The sequence below is a fragment of the Choristoneura fumiferana genome, chromosome 5, assembly GCF_025370935.1.
Source record: "Choristoneura fumiferana chromosome 5, NRCan_CFum_1, whole genome shotgun sequence".
Classification (NCBI taxonomy): Eukaryota; Metazoa; Arthropoda; class Insecta; order Lepidoptera; family Tortricidae; genus Choristoneura; species Choristoneura fumiferana.
This window is the reverse complement of record NC_133476.1, coordinates 5,723,234-5,742,059: the sequence shown is the minus strand read 5'-3', so window position 1 is coordinate 5,742,059 and position 18,826 is coordinate 5,723,234. Positions and strand designations below refer to the sequence as shown.

Here is an 18,826-nt window from a genome sequence, read left to right as displayed (position 1 = left end):
TAAGTCTATTAAACTGGTAACAAACAAACCATTATTTGTTCGTAGCAAACCATATATTATTATGCAAGCGGTTTTATTCAGATACTTATGATCGTTTAATAAATAATTAATGCAAGCAGCATGCGGACTGTGTTTAGTTACAAGCTACAATTATCATTGTTTTGCAATACGTACCTATGATGATTTTTGTATGGGATAATAATAAAACACCAAAAATAATTGCGCTAGTGTATAAAAGGCGTTTTTATCTATATAAAAACAAAAATGAAGGACTAGCTTTTGCGCACGAATTACTTCAGATATTTTGATTTGATAGACTAATAAATAACGATCGTTTTTACAGACACTTGTGCAAATTTTGTTAAAATATGTGTGTTATTTCGTTTGCGAAAAATCCATCTAGATATCACTATTCTATGGGACTTAGGTACTTATGTAATTTCCTGGGATACAAAGTATCTTATCCTTCTGTCTCAAACTATCTTCATCCCAAATTGAATCTGAATCGCTGCGTGAAAACGAAACAAACAAACTAACATTCGCATTTATAATAATATAGATAGAGTAGATAATGTCCCAACTACTCTACGTGATTATTTGTATTGTACACTTTATCAATTGAAATTAAGTAAGTAAGCCCGACAAAGAAGGGAAATTTTACACATTTATCTACGATAATGTTGAGTGACTTCAGATCAACCGTTGCGTAATACATTATACCACCTACAGTTTTTTCGACTATATTTAAGTCTGATAACATTTTATCAGAATATTATCACCTCATTGGGACTGGTACCTTATCGGTTTTCAGCTTCTAATCCTACTAATAAAAAGAGTACGTTTGTGAACATGTTTGTTAGCCGATCATGCAATTTACGTCTGAACTGATTTAGATGAAGGTTGGTGTAGAGATAGTTTAAGTCCCGGGTAGGGACATAGGATAATTTATATCCCGAAAAAGCTATTATGAACTCGAGCAGGTGTTTGTTTGCTACGTTTTCACCCTTAAACTAAATTTCATTATGATAGGATAATTTTTAACCCCAAAAAAATTTATACAGTGTGTTACCAGCAGCCAGGTTTTTTTTAAAGGAGGTTAAAGTAACGTATTTCTGTAACTAAACCATGACATTAATTTTATTAATAAACTTAAATTCAGACTCTCTTAACGTTCTAACAAAATTATAATTGCCAGCAATGTACAGCAAAGTAAATTGACAAGTAAGTGTAAATGACAGCCGACAGATGCTTTGAGTATTATTGTCAATTTACTTTGCTGTATTTTGAACATGAAACTATCGTGAGACTCACTCTCGCGACTCGGCGGCTGCTGCAACACGCGCACAGCAGAGTGCCGAGTCGCGTTGCTCCCAGAGGAAGGGTTACGGATTAGCCCGAAACATGTCCAGCTAAACTCGAGTTCAGACGTGAGTTATCCGTTGTGTTATCATTTATAATTACTTTGCTGTACATTTGTTACAAAGTTAACAAAGTCTGAATTTTATTTTATTAATTAAATAAAATCACACATACTTCGCTGGGAGAGGATCGGGCTGCCAAAAGAGCGTACGTGGGACGACCGGCTGGTCGCCGCCCGGTTGGGTCGACCCAGGTACCGCTGGGAGGACAGTGTCCAGGCGGATCTGCGACGTCTCCAAGTCGACGACTAGCAAGAGGCTGCGCACGATCGGGACAGATGGCATGCTCTTGTTTCGGAGGCCAAGACCCTCTTTGGGTCCCTGAGCCAAATTAGTTAGTTTTTTTAGTTAGTTAATTAAATAAACGTCATGGTTAAGTTACAGAAACACGTCATAACCTCCCTTAAAAAAGCCTGGCTGCCAGTAACACACTGTATAATTTTTTTTGGGGTTAAAGTTATCCTATGTCCATTCCAAGGTCTCAAACTGTCTCTATACCAAATTTCATTATCAAATTATCCTATCATAATGAAATTTAGTTTAAGGGTGAAAACGTAGCAAACAAACACCTGCTCGGGTTTATAATAGCTATTAGTAAGAATTTGTGCAATAATGTGGTAGTGAATAAGCAAATTTATATTTATTAATCATTTTTCCGTCACAGTGTAAAATTAAGATTTTTTTTTTAAATCTGGTAGTATCCGAATAACATTTACATAATCAACATTTTTATCTTTGATACTACGTAATGAATACAAAATTCTTCAATAAATGGAATAAAAGGTATGAACACTTCATTCGTAGGAAAACAATCATTTATAACAACTACGAACACTTTTATACATATTTTGGACCATTTTACGTTCAAGCTAAGCCGCAATGGCAATCCTTGTGGGCAATTTATGACTTGATATCAGGAAACCGCATGTCAGTGTCAGCAAGTCCCTGGGCCATCCAGACGTCAGCCTCTCGTATCATATCCTCGTCGAAGTAGTCACGCCATCCACCGGAATTTCCTGGACAAAAAGAGCAATGAGAAATGTATTATTAGGTACCTACATGATTGGTGTTACTTTTAGTGCAGGAGAAAAAACGTGTCCGTTTCATGTTTGATGACACATAAGTAATTAAATAGTTCACATTATGTGTGTGCAGTGCAGTCGAATGCAAAAAAACAAGTGTATATATACAGCCACAGCGTCAAAATATGTAGGTATACATACATCGACCTTATGCTTAATGGCATAAAAATGTATAGATATTTTTGACGTCTTGGTAACGTATATATATATTTATGATTTTGACCGTACCAAACTGATTCACGTACCAGTAAACCTTTTCATAATCAATTTCGCTATGATTTCTCTGTTCAATTAAATGTATAGGATGTCAACACGCACATTAGTAACACAAAATGGTCCCACCCTGGTACGTGATTCAGTTTCCTTGACCGTACAGAAAAGGTAGGATAAGTACCTTTGCGCACGAAGGACTCTGACGTAGGATTAACAAATGGCGAACTTTTGATCCAGGACGGGTGCGTAGACTCGTTGTTCTTAAATGTATTGAAGTCCAGATGAGCACAGAGTTTCTTGATTTCTTCATCGGAATATTTCTTTCCTAAGAAAGTGGACACACGCCTCACGACGCCAGGGAGATCCTGAAAATTATTTTACTCTTGCTTAATGTGTATTGTATTAAAAACTAGCTGCTCGCCCTAGCTTCACACAGGTAAAGGTACAGTCAACTACAAAGATATTGATACGGCCAAAGTAACAGTTAATTGTATTTATCGTGTGATGTAAGTCAAAATGCCTGAAGTTTGGTCTGTTTATTTGTTACTAATATTTTTGCTAAACTATGGAGGCGAAGGCAAGACGGGGCAAACTTTTCGAGGCATGATGGGGCTTACTCCATGTTGCCTCTTTAACAGGTTTTTGGTATAATGCTTGTCGTGGTATTGCAACCATTTGTTGTTTTTCAGGTAACAGTGGTATAATACAATGGTACGAAAATATAAAAAAAAGACAAAGAGGGGAGAGTGGTGTAAAGAAGCTATGAAAAAAGCAGTAGAAGATGTATTGACAAAAAAGGTAGGATTTCGCAAAGCAGCTTCATATTATGGTGTTCCGCAAACCACTTTAGAGCGTTATGTCAATAAAATAAAACAGGGCAGGGAAATAATGTTTGGCGAGCCATTAGAGCGGACGGAAAACTGGAAATTCACCATCTCTTTCTAACCTCTGCAGTCTGCAGAAAGAAGTGGAGAAATCGATTGTGATTCCAAGCGCGTTAGACAATAAGGCCTCAGACTTTTTTAAACTAAATAAAAAAACCATAATCAAGTCGCGAATTTGGCTGAAACGGCTAAATGGCCGTTAATCAGAGGCTGTATTGCCTAATATTTCTGGTGCTCGCGATCGCAATCAAATGACAGATTTCGGATATAAAAACTTTCATTTGATTGCCATCGCGAGCGTCAGAAACGTTAGGCTAGGCAATACGGCCTCTGGTCAATGCGGCCACTGGTCGTGGAAGTGGCCGTCTATGCACGGAAGCTTCAGTTTAGGAATACCTTGATCATGTCTTCGTAGAATATGAAAAGTAGGTTGGGGTGGTGACGGAGCTCCCACGCTTCTTTCAGGTGATCCATGAAGGGGGTCCAAGCAACTGAGAAATATTTCAGAAAAAAAATAAACATTCATAATAATTATGTAAAATTTACCACGTGCTAATTTTACATTTAAAATTTGCTACGAGGTGAAGAAACACATCGTAAGGAAACGTAGACAAACCTGCGAAGCAATTCAATCAGTCGCCACTCACTTCCCAATCCGCACTGGGCCTGCATGGGAACTACGGGCCAAATCCTCTCATTATAAGAGATACTTTATGGGCCCGAGAGTGCTGACATAGGCTACTATTTAACCCGGCATAATGCACAGTTCCCGATGGAATGGAACAGCGCACGGTAACCAAATTCCAAGCGGGCGAAGCCGCGGGCAAAAGCTAGTTGTAATAAATTGTATCTATCATCTGTCATTCGTTGGGGTAGCTAGGGGATCGCAATCATCATATCGAAAATACAAACTGAGACATGGATGCACAGAAAAACCAGAAAAAGAGACCAGCGCTGGGAATCGAACCCAGGTCCTCAGCAATCTGTGCTGCGTGCTATAACCCCTACACCACCGCTGGACAGGAATCTAGACACGAATTTTTCCTATGCATACATATCTCAGGTTGCTTATTTCTACTACGCTACTTATGCAGCAGCACTAGCGACATCTATGTTCCGCTCTCATCGAGAGACGTCACACTCTTTCGGAACCAACCGCTCACCCAGACAAGAGATGTCGCTACTAAGCAATCAAATTATGATTGTTTTTTTGGAGTCTTTTTGTATTTTTTATTTCAACTCCAAATTTGTTACTTTTACGGGTATCCATACCAATCATAATCGCAATCATCATCCATCCCATAGCCTATATACGAGACGAGTACGTCCCACTGCTGGGAATAGGCTTCTTCTCTAAATGAGAGCGTTGGGGTCCTAGTTCCCAAGCGGGCCCAGTGCGAATTGGGAACTTCACACACACTCAGGTGTGTACGATGTTTCCTTCACCGTAAAGTGAAAATGATAAATTTGAAATGTAATTTCGCACGTAAATTTTGGAAAACTCTGAGTGCTAGCCCAAGGGATCACACACACACTTGTGATGTTTGTACATCACGCTTGTATTCCCAAATGGGGTAGGCAGAGCACACGAAACGTTACCGCTTCGGAGCCACTTTTAGCAATTTACGACGTTCAAATTAGAAATATTATATTATTTTCTTATGAATGATAATATCTTTAAATATTTCGATAATGGCTCTTAAATAACACACTAGCAACTACTATCAGTGATATGGATAACATAATCCAGTATTGTGTCATTCGTCATAGATATGTTCCTTGTTACAGAATGATAAAACCAACATGCAAGTAAAGATTGGTTTTTCGAATCTTTTTTTTGTATTTTTTATTTCAATTCCAAATTTTTGTTACTTTTATGGTCATTCCGTAAAACCCATATCGAAAATACAAACTGAAATACAGAAAAACCAGAAAAATAAGACCAGCGCTGGGAATCGAACCCAGGTCCTCGGCATTCCGTGCCGCGTGCTATACCGCTACACCACCGCTGGACAACGGTACACTCAGCCTGTTTGTTTCTTATTTAGTCACTTAAGCAGCGACACTAGCGACATCTATAAATAAAACTAGAAATGAAATAGAAACTTTCAGCACTCCATCGGAACCACATCGGAACTAACCGCTCACCCGGACAAGAGAATCAAGAGATATCGTTATTAAGCAAACAAAGTAAGATTGGTTTTTGGAATCTTTTTTTTTGTATTTTTTATTTCAATTCCAAATTTTTGTTACTATTACGGTCATCCCGTAAAACCCATACAAACAAACATCACTCACTCAAATCCTCCATGAACAGTTTCCAATGAGTCTTGAAGTCACCCGCGTAGTCGTGGAATTTGAGGAGCCTGTTGAGGTGATAGAAAGAGACGGCGGCATCTCGGGGGTCCCTCGCTACGTACACCATCTACGCCATGGGAATAGTTTTAAATACTAGTAGTAGGTAAAACCAAAAATTATATAAGAATTCATCTTACTAGTATTATAAACGCGAAAGTTTGTATGGATGGATGTTAGGATGTTTGTTACTCTTTCACGTAAAAACTACTAAACGGATTTGCATGAAATTTGCCATACAGGTAGCATATACCCTGGATTAACATATAAGCTACCTTTTATTGCGAAATAATGTATGGTTCCTGCGGGATCAAAATAGTTTTAAACTACATACTAATTCTGCGCGAGCGAAGTCGCGGGCAATAACTAGTATCACCTAAATGTTCGAAAACAAAATACATAAGTACTCATGACGGTAACATAAAAATTACACGTGTCTCGGAAATACGACGAAATAATCTTCGACATCGACGACATTTTCATCGACAAAAGAAACGATTTATCTTTAGACTTTTTTGCTCTATCTTAAAGGTAGCTAGAAGACGGTGGTAGATAAACATACTTCGCGTGCGAATGAGGGCTATCGTTTTTTGTCTCACTAGATGGCGCACTGTTGCGTTAGGTTTTTAAGTATGGCTTTCAAAGTCTGTTATTACAGGCGTGAAAACAAAGTTTAGATTAAAATCATATTTAACATACCTGAAAACCGTACCATAAAAATATCGAGCATGCCACAGTGTTGCATAGTCCCCGTTTTGTTCGGAAAAAAGGGAGGACAAACATTTCCGAAAGACAAAACTGTCTCAAAACACAGACATTCATTGCCCCTGAACGCATATTTGCCATAATCAATTTCAGATATTGCAAAATATTCACAAAATTATTCTAATTATAAATAAACCCGCGTAGCTCACCCAAAAACTATGAGATTTGACATTTCGTAGACCTCACGCTACACTAGTGCCTCTAGTGGCGAATCCATACGCGATAGCCCTCATTTGAGCTCATTTTATTAAGGACGTGTTCGAATTGTATTGTCTAGTACCTACTGTCACGTTTTAATACTAATTAAGTACTCGTACCTATCATCAGTACCTAGTAATTGTTACTAACTAGGATCTATTATTAAAGGTATAAGAGCTTAGTCTAGACAGACAAGACCCTATAGTACCTACTCCATCATTATTGGGTATTTATTTATTTATTTTATTTTTTTATTTATTTTAGGGATAATAAACAATTGTACATAATATATTATGTATTTTTGATCTGAATGTAACTGAACTTGTCGAATAATTTCGACTCTACGTAGTAGTCTGCTACTAAAGTTAAGGTATGAATTAAAAGTGTACCCAATTTTAATAGTATAACGGTTATAAATGATACACGGTTAACGATTAAATTCGATTAGGTACCTGAACTGTAGGGCTACTACGAAACTCGAAACTCGAAGTTCGTATCGTACCAGAGGGTCGGTACGATACGAACTTCGAGTTTCGAGTTTCGTAGTAGCCCTGCTGGTCGAAAAATTAAATAATTTATTTCTGCTACTGACTCTACTAAAGTTAACACATGAATTAAATGTGTAATTTTAATGTTATAACTGTTTTAAATCATCCATGGTGAATGTACCGGTACCTATTTGCAGCGGGATGTACGAGTACCTACCTTAAATAAGCTCCCGACATTTTTCCATTTGTGATCAAGAAGCTAGTAAATGCTCAAAGTAATCACCGTCCTTATTCCGCTGAAATAAGTTTAACTTTAATGTTAGCCATTTAATTATTACCTTAGTTGTCTCTAGCGTAGTTTCCGGTAACAGTGACATCGGTAGATGGGTCTTGAAGAACCTGGGAGACGGGGTGCGGCCCGCTACCTCGCACCCGTCCTGCATGAACACTCCGATTGCTTTCTTATCGTTCACATCTTTAATCTTATCCAGATCTTGCAGTTGCTCGTGAACGAAAGAAAAGTAGCTACAAAAAGTTTAATTTTTTAACATAGGTACCTATGAAGAACTAAGTTCGCTTATCCGTCTGCGGATAATTCGTTTATCACGATCACGCGGCTTTGCAATTTACCGGGATAGAAAATATTCTATGTCCTTTCTACGGTCTCAAACGTCGTCTTAATTGCTTCAGCGGTTCAAGCGGTAAGAGGTAACACACAGGCAGAAAGACAAACAGTTACTTTCGCATTAATAATCTTTGTAAGGATTAGGAACGATGGGAAACCTTTGTTTCAGGATCAGTCAGTAACTTATTTAAATACTTACTTAGAAAATTACAATTCTTGTGAAAATATTCACTCAGCGTTCCTTGACGTATAGGTTAACTAGCTGATACTGGTAGTGGTACTGTTTTAATAGTGTTTGAATACTTAACTTACTCTATAAAGATGTATCTCTCTATCAGAGCCTTCTTTGCGCCTTCGTAATCTAAGTTGTTTTTTAGCAGCCATACCATTTCCTGGGTCCAGGTCGTACCTTTTTATCAAAACAAAATTAATTCATATATTTTGCCAACTTTTTTATAACAAAAGGTATTTAAGTTATTTCTTTATTTATAGAAACTTGTAGGTAGTAATTTTTCAGCCTCATTCAATAATCAGATGAGATCAAATTTGGTACATTTATTATGTACAATGAAATCCAAGTATACCTATTACAATAAAAAAGTAACGTTAGGTATTAAGTTCAAAAAGGTAGTGATTAATAACATTTTTTGCAAGAACTTATTATTACAAATAATGAATAACAATAGACCTAAATAAACAATAGAACTAAAATGTCCTGCCCAGAAATTATCGAAGAATAAATATTTCCTACATATTAAGTTTCGTTATTGGTAAAACAAAAAACTTTTGACTTACAGCAGAAGTTAGGTAGTAGGTACGTAGGTAAGTAGGTGCTTGGTAAAACCGAACTAGTTTCCTGAGATACAATTTTATAATTTTTTTGGGTCAAAACATATTGGAATCACATGCATAATAGTCTAAATACGTATACATACCACATCGGGGAAATGTAGCCACCCAGATATCGTCGTTGCGAAGTGGCATGGTTCTGATGGTGTCGGCATGGTCCTTGTAACTCATGGGCATGAGATAGCCGACATCGCCGAAGCGACAGAAACCTTCTGAGTGCCCTGAACGAACATTTCAAATTCTAAGCGTGAGTTGCATGCAACAAGTTACTTTAATTTGGGCAAACCTCTGTGGTGCAAAGGTTTCGCACCACAGAGGTTTCCACAGGATCAGAAGAACAAAATTTAACATTCAAAATTATTGATTTTCTTTTGTTTAGTTTCCTGTCATTCGCTTCACTACTACTTGGCAAGGCATAAGCCGAAATTTAGTTTCTTTTAGAAATAAATAATATATTTAGCTCGGTGACAACTTACTATTTCGCTGTGCTACTTACTTATGACGGTAAAGGCTGCTACTAATAGAGAGCTAGTGTCTTGACCTTTGTAATTATTTTCTTTCCGTGCATGTTTTTTGTATTTTCTTGCATATACTTTGTGAAACCTAATCCTAGTCTGGCCTGGGCACTAAAACGTCTTGGATGGATTTAATTAAGCCAACAGTAAAGCAGGGTATTTAATTCCATCCCTTCCTTTGCTGCTTCATCTATCTTTTCTACTCTACCATCGTTCCGCTCAGCTGCCTCAGAGCAGATCGCCGGCGAAGACTTAAGCTCTGCGGACGCTCCGAGATTTCCTAATATCCTGTTCTGTTTACCTACTTAATCAAACAGCAACAAGTCTCAAGCCAGTGTTTTTTAGGGCTCCGTACCGAAAAGGTGCCAATGCGACCCTATTACTGAGACTCCGCTGTCTGTCTGTCTGTCTGTCTGTCACAGGGCTCTATCTCTTAAGCCGTAAAAGTTAGACACTTGAAATTTTGACCTTTGGAAATCCGAGACCTTGAGCTTCATAGTTAGGCTTTTAACCATTATCCTAACCGTTCATCGAATAAATATATGTATCAGAAATAGTAATACTTATACCTTTAAAAAGCCCTTTTAGGAAATCATTGGTGTGTGCTGGTAGTTCCTTTACTTTAACAGGTTCGGCCATTGTTCGCTTCAGACGAAGTGTTTCTCGAAACAAAATTGGTACACTGCTTAGAGACATGTAGTTCTGTTTTAAATTTATTTTGATGATACCATATCACGTCTGATAACATAAGATTATATTGCTGTTTGAAACACTTGACGTAGGTATCGGAACGGCTGAGAGGTCGTTACGACCAATTTAGAACTGATAAGACAACAAGGTTTCTTCGTGGTTCTCGAGCAGAATCACCAGCACTATATAAAAATGGCTGTATATAGGTTGTAAGTATTTAGGTAAGGTAGCAATCTCAATCTGCAGAGGAAAGTTACTACTTAGGATGGACTTGCATATACAGCAAGCACAATATTATACCTAATATACCTATGTCCTAGGATTAAGTAGGTAGTGTCTAAATGTATAAAAGTAATTCCAAATCCAGGGTCAGGTCAGAGGTTCTATTTGTTAGCTCTTGACTATGCAAGCGGTCCTAAGAGCTACACTCCAGAATGCTCGATTCGCCGACATTATGTCGTCGACATAGCCGACAATTATTTGCCGTGTACAGTAATTCAAGATGCCAACTATGTGCCGTCGTGACCATAACAAGTCATTATTTTTATTGTAACTGGCTGTACTTCAGTGCCATACTGACCCATCTTTAAAAAATCTATTGACTGGCATGTATTTACGTTGTACTAGGTAAAATTGCGAATAAAATAATACATTGCATGAGGTAGTCAAAACATCATAGTGTCAAAATGGCTCTACCTCTAATTCTATAAAAAAATCAGTGCTGTGACCAGAAACATGTAAACATTCACTCCTTGGAAACTGTTTATCTAAACGCTTAAGGGAAATTTAAATAAAGCAAGTAAGTAGAGCTTAAGTAAACAACTAGAGTTAATAAAAATACATAAAAATAGTAAACAATTTTACTACAACGACACTCACAATGGCTTTAAAAGTAGGTAATAAATAACTTAATAATAAGGGTCTATGGCGGTGATCAATGGTTAAACGGAGACGACTGCGGGTTCGGTTTTCTCGTGTTCTTCAGGCTTTTGAGGTTCATTGGGCTGCATGGGCGAAGGTTCTGGCTCGGGCGCACGCGGGCGGCACGCCAGCGTGACGGGGTCGCGCTCGCCCTCCGGCCCGCACTGCTCCAATGCCCCCAATAACTTGTACTCCTCCTTTTCGCCATCTAACTCCACCGTCGGCTCCGCTTCCAGCCTCCGCCGGCCCGCGATCACCACTTCCACGTTTCTACCATCGCTGTCAGCGTACCTCTCACTATCTGACCCGATATCCACCCGATAAGGCGTGTTGGGTTCAACAAACGCCTCTGTTATCCTCACATCCGCTCTCTCCTGGAATCCATATTCTTTGTTTGCATTTTTGAACGAATCAAATAATTCGCTGATGGGGACCTTCATTTTAGAAGGGTAAGCGACGACGAGGACTACATTTTGGACGTCGGCGCGGACGTTGAAGTCGCCGTCCTGGCGTTGGTCGTAGGTGGCGGGCGCGGCAGCGGCGGCGGCCAGCAGGCAGAAGGCTAGTATGTGGAACATCGCGTGCGCTAGAGTGACCTCCCGGGCGCTGACTGCGCGGCCCGTGCTCCCGCGCCGCTTTTACCGGCACCCGCGAACCAGTCGCCGGACGAAACGAGCACACGGTAACGGTTAACACGGTACCAAAGCGGCCCTCGTTCTTGCGGATCCCGTCGGCAATCAAAATGTAAAATTTACACGCTCATTAAGACTTGCACCGTTGCAAGGTTTACTAAAGACTGCGCCTGGAAAATAACATTGAGATATAACTAGGCTTACCCCAAACAATAGTTCGCAAACATGGCCGCGTGGGAAGGCTATTAATCGTTTACATTCGCGGCGCTATATAAACTCTATTGTTTAGATAGCCGTTGTAATTATAAAGATCTTGTAACACTTTCATTTTGAGCACGCGCACCCATGGTTAGTAGCTGGCTGCAGCGATAAGTACCTCATATTTCAGGCTATTACCTTTTTCATTATATTTAAATCTCTCCCATAAACATGGTTCTACTTCAAATGATAACTAAACTATACGGATTACGTAGGTACCTACATATGTTTAAAGCTAAGTTGTGGACTACTTTTAATAGCGACTTTTTGTTTACTTTATGAATAACTCGAGTTTTTGTAGTAACTTTCATTTCTTTACAGAAATCACCACAAACATTTAAAATATTGGCATTTATGGTTGCAGGGTCGGTTTGATTGTAGAGCCATTAGGCTTACACGCCTTGTATTGGTCTTTTTCTATTACTAGTAATGCTGAGTAATGTCAGTAAAGTATCATATTGTACTAATTAAATTAATAATAATTTAATGAAGATGCATGATTATGGTCTTACCACAAAAACTTACATACGACTTAACCTACTTACCTAAAATGGCAGTTTTATATGAACTGTAAATAAATACTCATTCAACGGTTATCCAAGTACTTGTGGTAACACGGGTATGCGCGGTCTAACTCGTGCCGTCAAAGATGTTGGTAACGCGCCGTGTGACAGTGACCGCGGGTCATCGATACGATAACCGAGTTTCCTGCGCGCGCGCATTACATTTATCTCTGTCACTTCGCGAGCTTTTGCGTATTAGGTTAATTCTCTGAATGTCCTGGACCGCTCTCGTCTGCACCGTGGCCTGATCTTATAGACCACTAGAATATTCCTAGCGATAATTCTTATAAAAAAAACTACAGCTAGGTAGATCCTTTAATACGATTTGCGTTGCGGTCAATAAAAAGCAGCGTTAATTTTTATTATTTTTCACAATATTTAGCTGCTCTGCCCTTTCAAATTTGTACCTACCGATTTCTAAATGTACCTATCGGCTCTAGGAATATTGTCTCTAATACATAGATACCTTAAAGTGTGCTAGTTTGATCCAGCACGTTTATAGCTCGTAGCACGCTATAAAACTTTCACTATTTGCACCTAAGGTACTTAAGCTAGGTGCATTTTCTCTAAAGCAAATCTCACGGCTCAAACGAACGAACTATGCCGTATTTTTTTTTTTATTCTACTGGGTGGCAAACGAGCAAGTGGGTCTCCTGATGGTAAGAGATCACCACCGCCCATAAACATCTGAAACACCAGGGGTATTGCAGATGCGTTGCCAACCTAGAGGCCTAAGATGGGATACCTCAAGTGCCAGTAATTTCACCGGCTGTCTTACTCTCCACGCCGAAACACAACAGTGCAAGCACTGCTGCTTCACGGAAGGATTAGCGAGAAAGATGGTGGTAGCAATCCGGGCGGACCTTGCACAAGGTCCTTCCACCTGCTCTACATCTCGAAATTACCAAAACACTTGGAAGATACTTAAGTTTATTTTTGGATTAGGTAGCTATTCCTGGTATTCGACCTTTCGTTACGAGGTTAAAACACGCACTGTTTACGTATTCATTATTTACGAAATTATTTAAATGGCATGGCTGATTCATTAATTATTATAATGAGTTAACAGCACCTCTAGAAAGCGTCGAGTAAAATGCGGCACAATCTGGAAAGTTCTTCCCATCAAATAACAAAACCCTTCGGAATGACCATTACCAAACTAAGCAACTCACAATTCCGTTAATTTATAACATTTCTTCTGGTTTGGAATTGGAATAAACTATCTGAATCGAAAATGTTTACTTTACTATTTATTTACTACAGTAATTGACCCACTTTAATGTATTGTTTTGTAGTTACACTCAACGTTAGTTATTTTTAGGATATTTTTTACTTCAATTGTACCATTAGAGTAATGCGTTTGTTTAACTATAAATATAAACTACGAGTAAATCATATTAATTAAACGTCCAAGACTCGAGAAAAAAAACGTAGCTAAATAGTAAATAAAATAAGCACTTTCCTTATAGACAACGACGAACAGAAATAGTTATTTGTGCAACAAGAGAGCAAAGTTGTTTTTTTTGCAAGTGTTGATTTTGAATCCCGAGTAAGCGAAGGATTCTATAATTGAATCACAAGCGTTAGCGAGTGATTCTAGGTTAGAATCCTGAGATCAGCAAGGGATTGAAATACACGAGATGCAAAAAAACTTTGGTCTCGTGTGACACATACAATTTTTCACCTCAGCAGCGAGAACATAATTTAAATGTAACATAAGAATAAAACCACATATACCTACCTGTTTACAAAACAAACACATTTTTTTAAAATAGAATCCGATTATTATAAAATATAATAATTACATTTAAAACCATAAAAAGAGTCCAGTAGCTACAATACAAATCGCATACTCATAACATGCAATCTTAACTTCTTGTACTAATGTCACACTTATTTTTTAATACTGCAAAAAGCCTCATCTCGGGGTGATTGAAAAGGTTGAACAATCAAACCTTTAAATATGATTTTTATTAAGATTTCTATTACATAAACATAAATAGATTTGTTAAAAAATCATTCAATTTAACACATAATAATTATACTGTAGAGGCAGTATACGGAATTCTTTTATAAAAAAAAAAACAAGAGAAGCGGCTTTCGTACAACGAGGTTGCATACTTTATTAAAAGATCGGGAAAATTTACATTTTGGAAATATTTCGATATATTTTTATTATTTTAATTTAAGTTTGTAATCGACAAATTTGATCCTATCTCTTGCTTTTTTCGAGTTGAAGTGAAATGACAGATCAAAGTAAAGTTCAAATATTTGGAATTCAGTGAGTAGACCCAACACTGTACTCAGCATTTAAAAAAAAATAATTAAAAAGTTACTTTCTCTCACGGAGTGAGCAAAATGAGATTTTGCTCACTGATATCTCATAGCAAAACCTGCCTGTTTGAGGTGCTGAGGTGAAAAATATATTAAACATGATTGATCAAAAGCTTGCGATAATGTGCAAAACAAACAGTAGTAGGTACTTGGTATGTGTATTTTACTTTGTCTTTGACCAATAGCATGTCTTTGATCGTTAATAAACATAATATTCCGACTCTATGAACTTTAGCTACGAAATGTAGCTCATACTACGCGGCGCTACGCATGTTGATAAACAGTATTCATTCACGCGTTTAACATAGCGCTATAGCCTCAAACTTTATACAAATTTGGTTCGGTGCATAGTTTGGTTTTAAGTAGCTTAGGTAAGTATTTCGCTACATCTAACTTAGATCATAATTTCTAACTACATGCTCTATCTAAGTATCAAGTCATCTCACACGCTTTCTGTAAGCTTGTTAGAGCTTATATACATATATCGCTGCTTTAGTTGGATAGTGTTACATTTTTTTTATGAGAGCCATGCAAAAGAAACACTTTAGAAGAGTTTCTTTTGCGACTCTCCTAAAAAAAATTTTTTTTTTAAATTGTGACGCTATCCAACTATTTAAAGCAGCGATATTTATGGATGGACTAAAGCTGTTTATATTTAATTCTGTCAATATAAACAACTAACTACTATAGGTATTTAATAAATAACTAAGTTTTGGTTTGCTCTAGTTTCTGTTTAGTTTGTTGTGTGTTGTTTGCTGGAATGATAAAGTGTAAGAAATGGTTAAATGTATAGCACATTGTGGCAATGGGTGTGCTCTGCGCAGTAAATATTGACAAGGATAGATGCAACTGTTATTTTAAAGTGTAAGTATAGTCGAAGAAACTGAGTCGCGTACCAGGGTGGGACCTTTTCAAAATCAATTTCGCTATGATTGTCTTGGCAGATGTATGGAATATCAATATGACATCAGCAGCACAAGGTTCTAACCTGGTACGCAATTCAGTTTCTTCGACTGTACAAATGCGTATACTGATTTGTTAGCAAGTTAAACAAGGAAGGGCTCAAAGAAACATTGTTTTAGGGATTTTTCAATAAGAATTTTCATTTATTTTCAACAAAACGATATTACAATCTAACTTAATAACTAGTTTAAATTAAAATATATACCTATAAATGCATTACAATATCACTCATGGCTAAATCTTACAAGTACTTAAGTACTTAATGGGCAGTCAACGCACAAAGTGCCAAACATTCACCAACTGGTGATTTAGGTTTCATTTTAAATTAATAAATAATCGGCTAAGTATTATGTCATTACGCATAGCTGTCATGGAGATGCTCAGGTTGGTGGTGATCAGTGATGACGGGTTTTCCTCAACAGAGGCAGCAGGAACTGGGCGAGGCGATTTTTTAATCTGCGAACAAGATAATTTGCACTATGTTAGAAACGATCAAGTCATGCGAAACTAAACAGGAGAGCAATGAACCCCTACTCCTTTTTGCGGCCTGTTACCGCTAGCACGTATTATAAAATAAAATGTACTTGGGAAAGTGATAAAAACCGATTGGCTTTACGATTTATTTTTCTAAATTAATCGTTGGAACACAAGACTTGGATAGCAATCACCTTTACAGTATAAGGGACGCGTATGTAACGCATTGTAAGAAAAGTGACAAAAAACGATCTAAATACTAATGTTTCTTTTCTTTCTATCTTTTTACTCGAACTTAATATAATTATCGTCACCACTTTAAAAAAAACTCGTACCTGAAAATAGAGTATGTTTCTGAGTGAACTTTATGAACATTATGTCAAGGTTCAATTTTGTTGACATAATGATTTCAGATACGAGTTTTTTTTTCGAAGTAGTGACGATATACATAGAAGGTTGTCCTATTGGTTCGAGTTTTATCGTATTTTTCTTGCGATGCCGAATTTTAGCAAATTAAATCTTCTAATTCTTCTTGTATTAAAAAAAGTTCGTAAACTAATTCAGTGCTTTAAAATTTTCAGTAAAAATAAATCGATATGGTTGATAGACAGTAAATGAAAACAGCCGTTGTTTTAAGCCGTAGTACGATTTCAAGTGATAAAGGAACATTGGAATTTGGTTTATGTGATTAAAATCAAAATTTAACTTTACATTACGTAGGTAATGAATTTTTAGCCAATAATCGACACTACGATTTATATTTACCTACCTTTGCGCCTTCTCCTGTTTGCGATTAAAGGCTTCCTTTTTCTGCGGCTTGGCGGTGTTCTGGCTGACATCGAGCGTGGACAGGTCGGAAGGCTTCTCACCCTCGGGCTTGGCTTCGGAGGGCTTGGAGTCCTGGGGCTTGCTGTCCTCTGGCTTCGGCTCCAGAGGCGACGCGGAAGAGTGCTCGGGGTAGTCAGTCAAGTCTAGGAGGTCGCTCAGGTCGATTTCAGACGCAGCAGCGAGGAGAGAGTCCGCTGGCGCGACAGCGATGACGACTCCATCGATGTTGAGCCGGTAGTTCTCGGAGCCGTTCTGCCGCTGGTCGTAGTGGCAGTCGGGGGCGGGCGGCGCGGGCGCGGCGCCGGCGACCGCGACCAAAGCTGCGACCAGCGCCACCTCGCAAACGACGCGCTTGTAGTTGACCATCGCGGCTGCTGGCTGGATGCGCACTGCCGGCTCCGCTCGCAGGGCCCGCTATGTATCCAGTCTGCGATGCATTTTTTATTTATTTGCGGAGATAGCGGTACTCTCCGGCTCGCTGCGACCTACCACGCGGGTACAACTATTCTGGAATTGCAGTTCTTAATACGCTATCAAATCGCATTAATAATGTATTGAATGGTTCGATTAATGTATTTCTAATAGTCTTACTTTGAATTTTTTTTACTCACACTACACTACATAAAGTGGTACTAGCGTGTGCTCGTGCATATCAAAAACAGTTAGTTAGCGAGTGGTTATAGCGGAGTATGGTTTTGTTTTTATAACAAGTTTGTAAATAAAAGATGGCGGAGAGCGCAACGCCCTGCCGACCCAATGACCCGTTAACTTTACCTTCATTTGAAGTCTTAGCTCGGCACGATATAAATCTAGTAGGTACTAACATAATTAAACGTCTTGTGCAGGTAGGTACATACATACAGTCATAAATACAATATGTACGTTAGTAAGATGACAAAAATATCTTTAAACTTGTATGCCACAAACTAACCATAAGGTCTATAATACCAATTTACTACCTTTTTTTTATTCGACTGGATGGAAAACGAGCAAGTGGGTCTCCTGATGGTAAGAAATCACCACCGCCCATAAACATCTGCAACACCAGGGGTATTGCAGATGCGTTGCCAACCTAGAGGCCTAAGGTGGGATACCTCAAGTGCCAGTAATTTCACCGGCTATCTTACTCTCCACGCCGAAACACAACAATGCTGCTTCACGGCAGGATTAGCGAGCAAGATGGTGGTAGCAATCCGGGCGGACCTTGCACAAGGTCCTACCACCTGCAAAATTGTATAAAGTTACCATTATTAAAAAATCGTATAACTAGCAAGTAGGTAGGTACAGGCTCCTATATGCCAATGTATTTAAAGGACTTCTATATACTTATATATAATTACATGTTAGAAAGTTCAGAAGTTTTGCAAATCAATTCTTTACCAATGTCGAGAGGAATTTAGTTGTAAAGTCAGTCAAAGTAACATAAACTTTTCATTTCGTATAAGCATTTTTACTCCGTATTGATTCAGCTTTTAAAAAAATCCAAACATTGTTGAGTTAGCGAACAGATGCGTAACGATACAACAGACACGAAGCCCGAGAGTGCATTCTCTTAAGGCTCTTATTCAACCAGCGGCCTTCGAAGATTCTATGAGTAGCCCGCTTGGCGTAGATTTCTCATTTTGACTTTTTATGTTGTTGCCAGTCAATTCTGCGGTGCACCATATTTCTACAACGTATTTTGTGGTCTGAACAAGAAAAAGGTTAAGAATGGCAGTCTCAAGCAGCGGTTTCAAGTAACTATATAATTACGTACATTGTTACATATAGC

General features: G+C 38.3%; 3 protein-coding genes across 4 annotated transcripts; all 3 read right to left on the bottom strand.

Moving 5' to 3' along the window:
* Window positions 1-2,039: 2,039 nt before the first annotated feature.
* Window positions 2,040-10,126, bottom strand: LOC141427972 (sulfotransferase 1B1-like). The gene is made up of 8 exons (XM_074087590.1): window positions 9,962-10,126; window positions 8,964-9,098; window positions 8,341-8,437; window positions 7,742-7,928; window positions 5,896-6,022; window positions 3,994-4,088; window positions 2,895-3,078; window positions 2,040-2,434 (listed from the first exon to the last, which is right to left on the bottom strand). The coding sequence occupies exons 1-8, from the start codon at window positions 10,086-10,088 to the stop codon at window positions 2,319-2,321; spliced, it is 1,068 nt and encodes a 355-aa protein (XP_073943691.1). The 5' UTR covers window positions 10,089-10,126; the 3' UTR covers window positions 2,040-2,318.
* Window positions 10,127-10,928: 802 nt separating this feature from the next.
* Window positions 10,929-11,634, bottom strand: LOC141427973 (uncharacterized). The gene has a single exon (XM_074087592.1). It carries the CDS (start codon window positions 11,579-11,581, stop codon window positions 11,024-11,026), a length of 558 nt encoding a protein of 185 aa, XP_073943693.1. The 5' UTR covers window positions 11,582-11,634; the 3' UTR covers window positions 10,929-11,023.
* A 4,437-nt stretch (window positions 11,635-16,071) lies between these two features.
* On the bottom strand, window positions 16,072-17,492 carry LOC141427778 (uncharacterized). 2 transcript variants are annotated; one of them, XM_074087369.1, is made up of 2 exons: window positions 16,993-17,492; window positions 16,072-16,209 (listed from the first exon to the last, which is right to left on the bottom strand). In XM_074087369.1, exon 1 carries the CDS (start codon window positions 17,419-17,421, stop codon window positions 16,993-16,995), a length of 429 nt encoding a protein of 142 aa, XP_073943470.1. In that variant the 5' UTR covers window positions 17,422-17,492; the 3' UTR covers window positions 16,072-16,209. The 2 variants fall into 2 exon arrangements, with proteins under 2 accessions (XP_073943470.1, XP_073943469.1); XM_074087368.1 differs by having other exon boundaries at window positions 16,997-17,491.
* Between the last annotated feature and the right edge of the window lie 1,334 nt (window positions 17,493-18,826).

Excerpts from the sequence above, each read along its gene's own strand:
- LOC141427973 (XM_074087592.1), bottom strand. The coding sequence starts at position 11,581 with ATGTTCCACATACTAGCCTTCTGCCTGCTGGCCGCCGCCGCTGCCGCG.
- LOC141427778 (XM_074087368.1), bottom strand. The coding sequence starts at position 17,421 with ATGGTCAACTACAAGCGCGTCGTTTGCGAGGTGGCGCTGGTCGCAGCT. Across the intron at positions 16,210-16,996 it reads AAACAGGAGAAGGCGCAAAG|ATTAAAAAATCGCCTCGCCC; the intron begins GTAGGTAAATAT and ends TCTTGTTCGCAG.
- LOC141427972 (XM_074087590.1), bottom strand. The coding sequence starts at position 10,088 with ATGTCTCTAAGCAGTGTACCAATTTTGTTTCGAGAAACACTTCGTCTG. Across the intron at positions 8,438-8,963 it reads GGCTACATTTCCCCGATGTG|GTACGACCTGGACCCAGGAA; the intron begins GTATGTATACGT and ends TTTGATAAAAAG. Across the intron at positions 7,929-8,340 it reads GAGAGATACATCTTTATAGA|CTACTTTTCTTTCGTTCACG; the intron begins GTAAGTTAAGTA and ends AACTTTTTGTAG.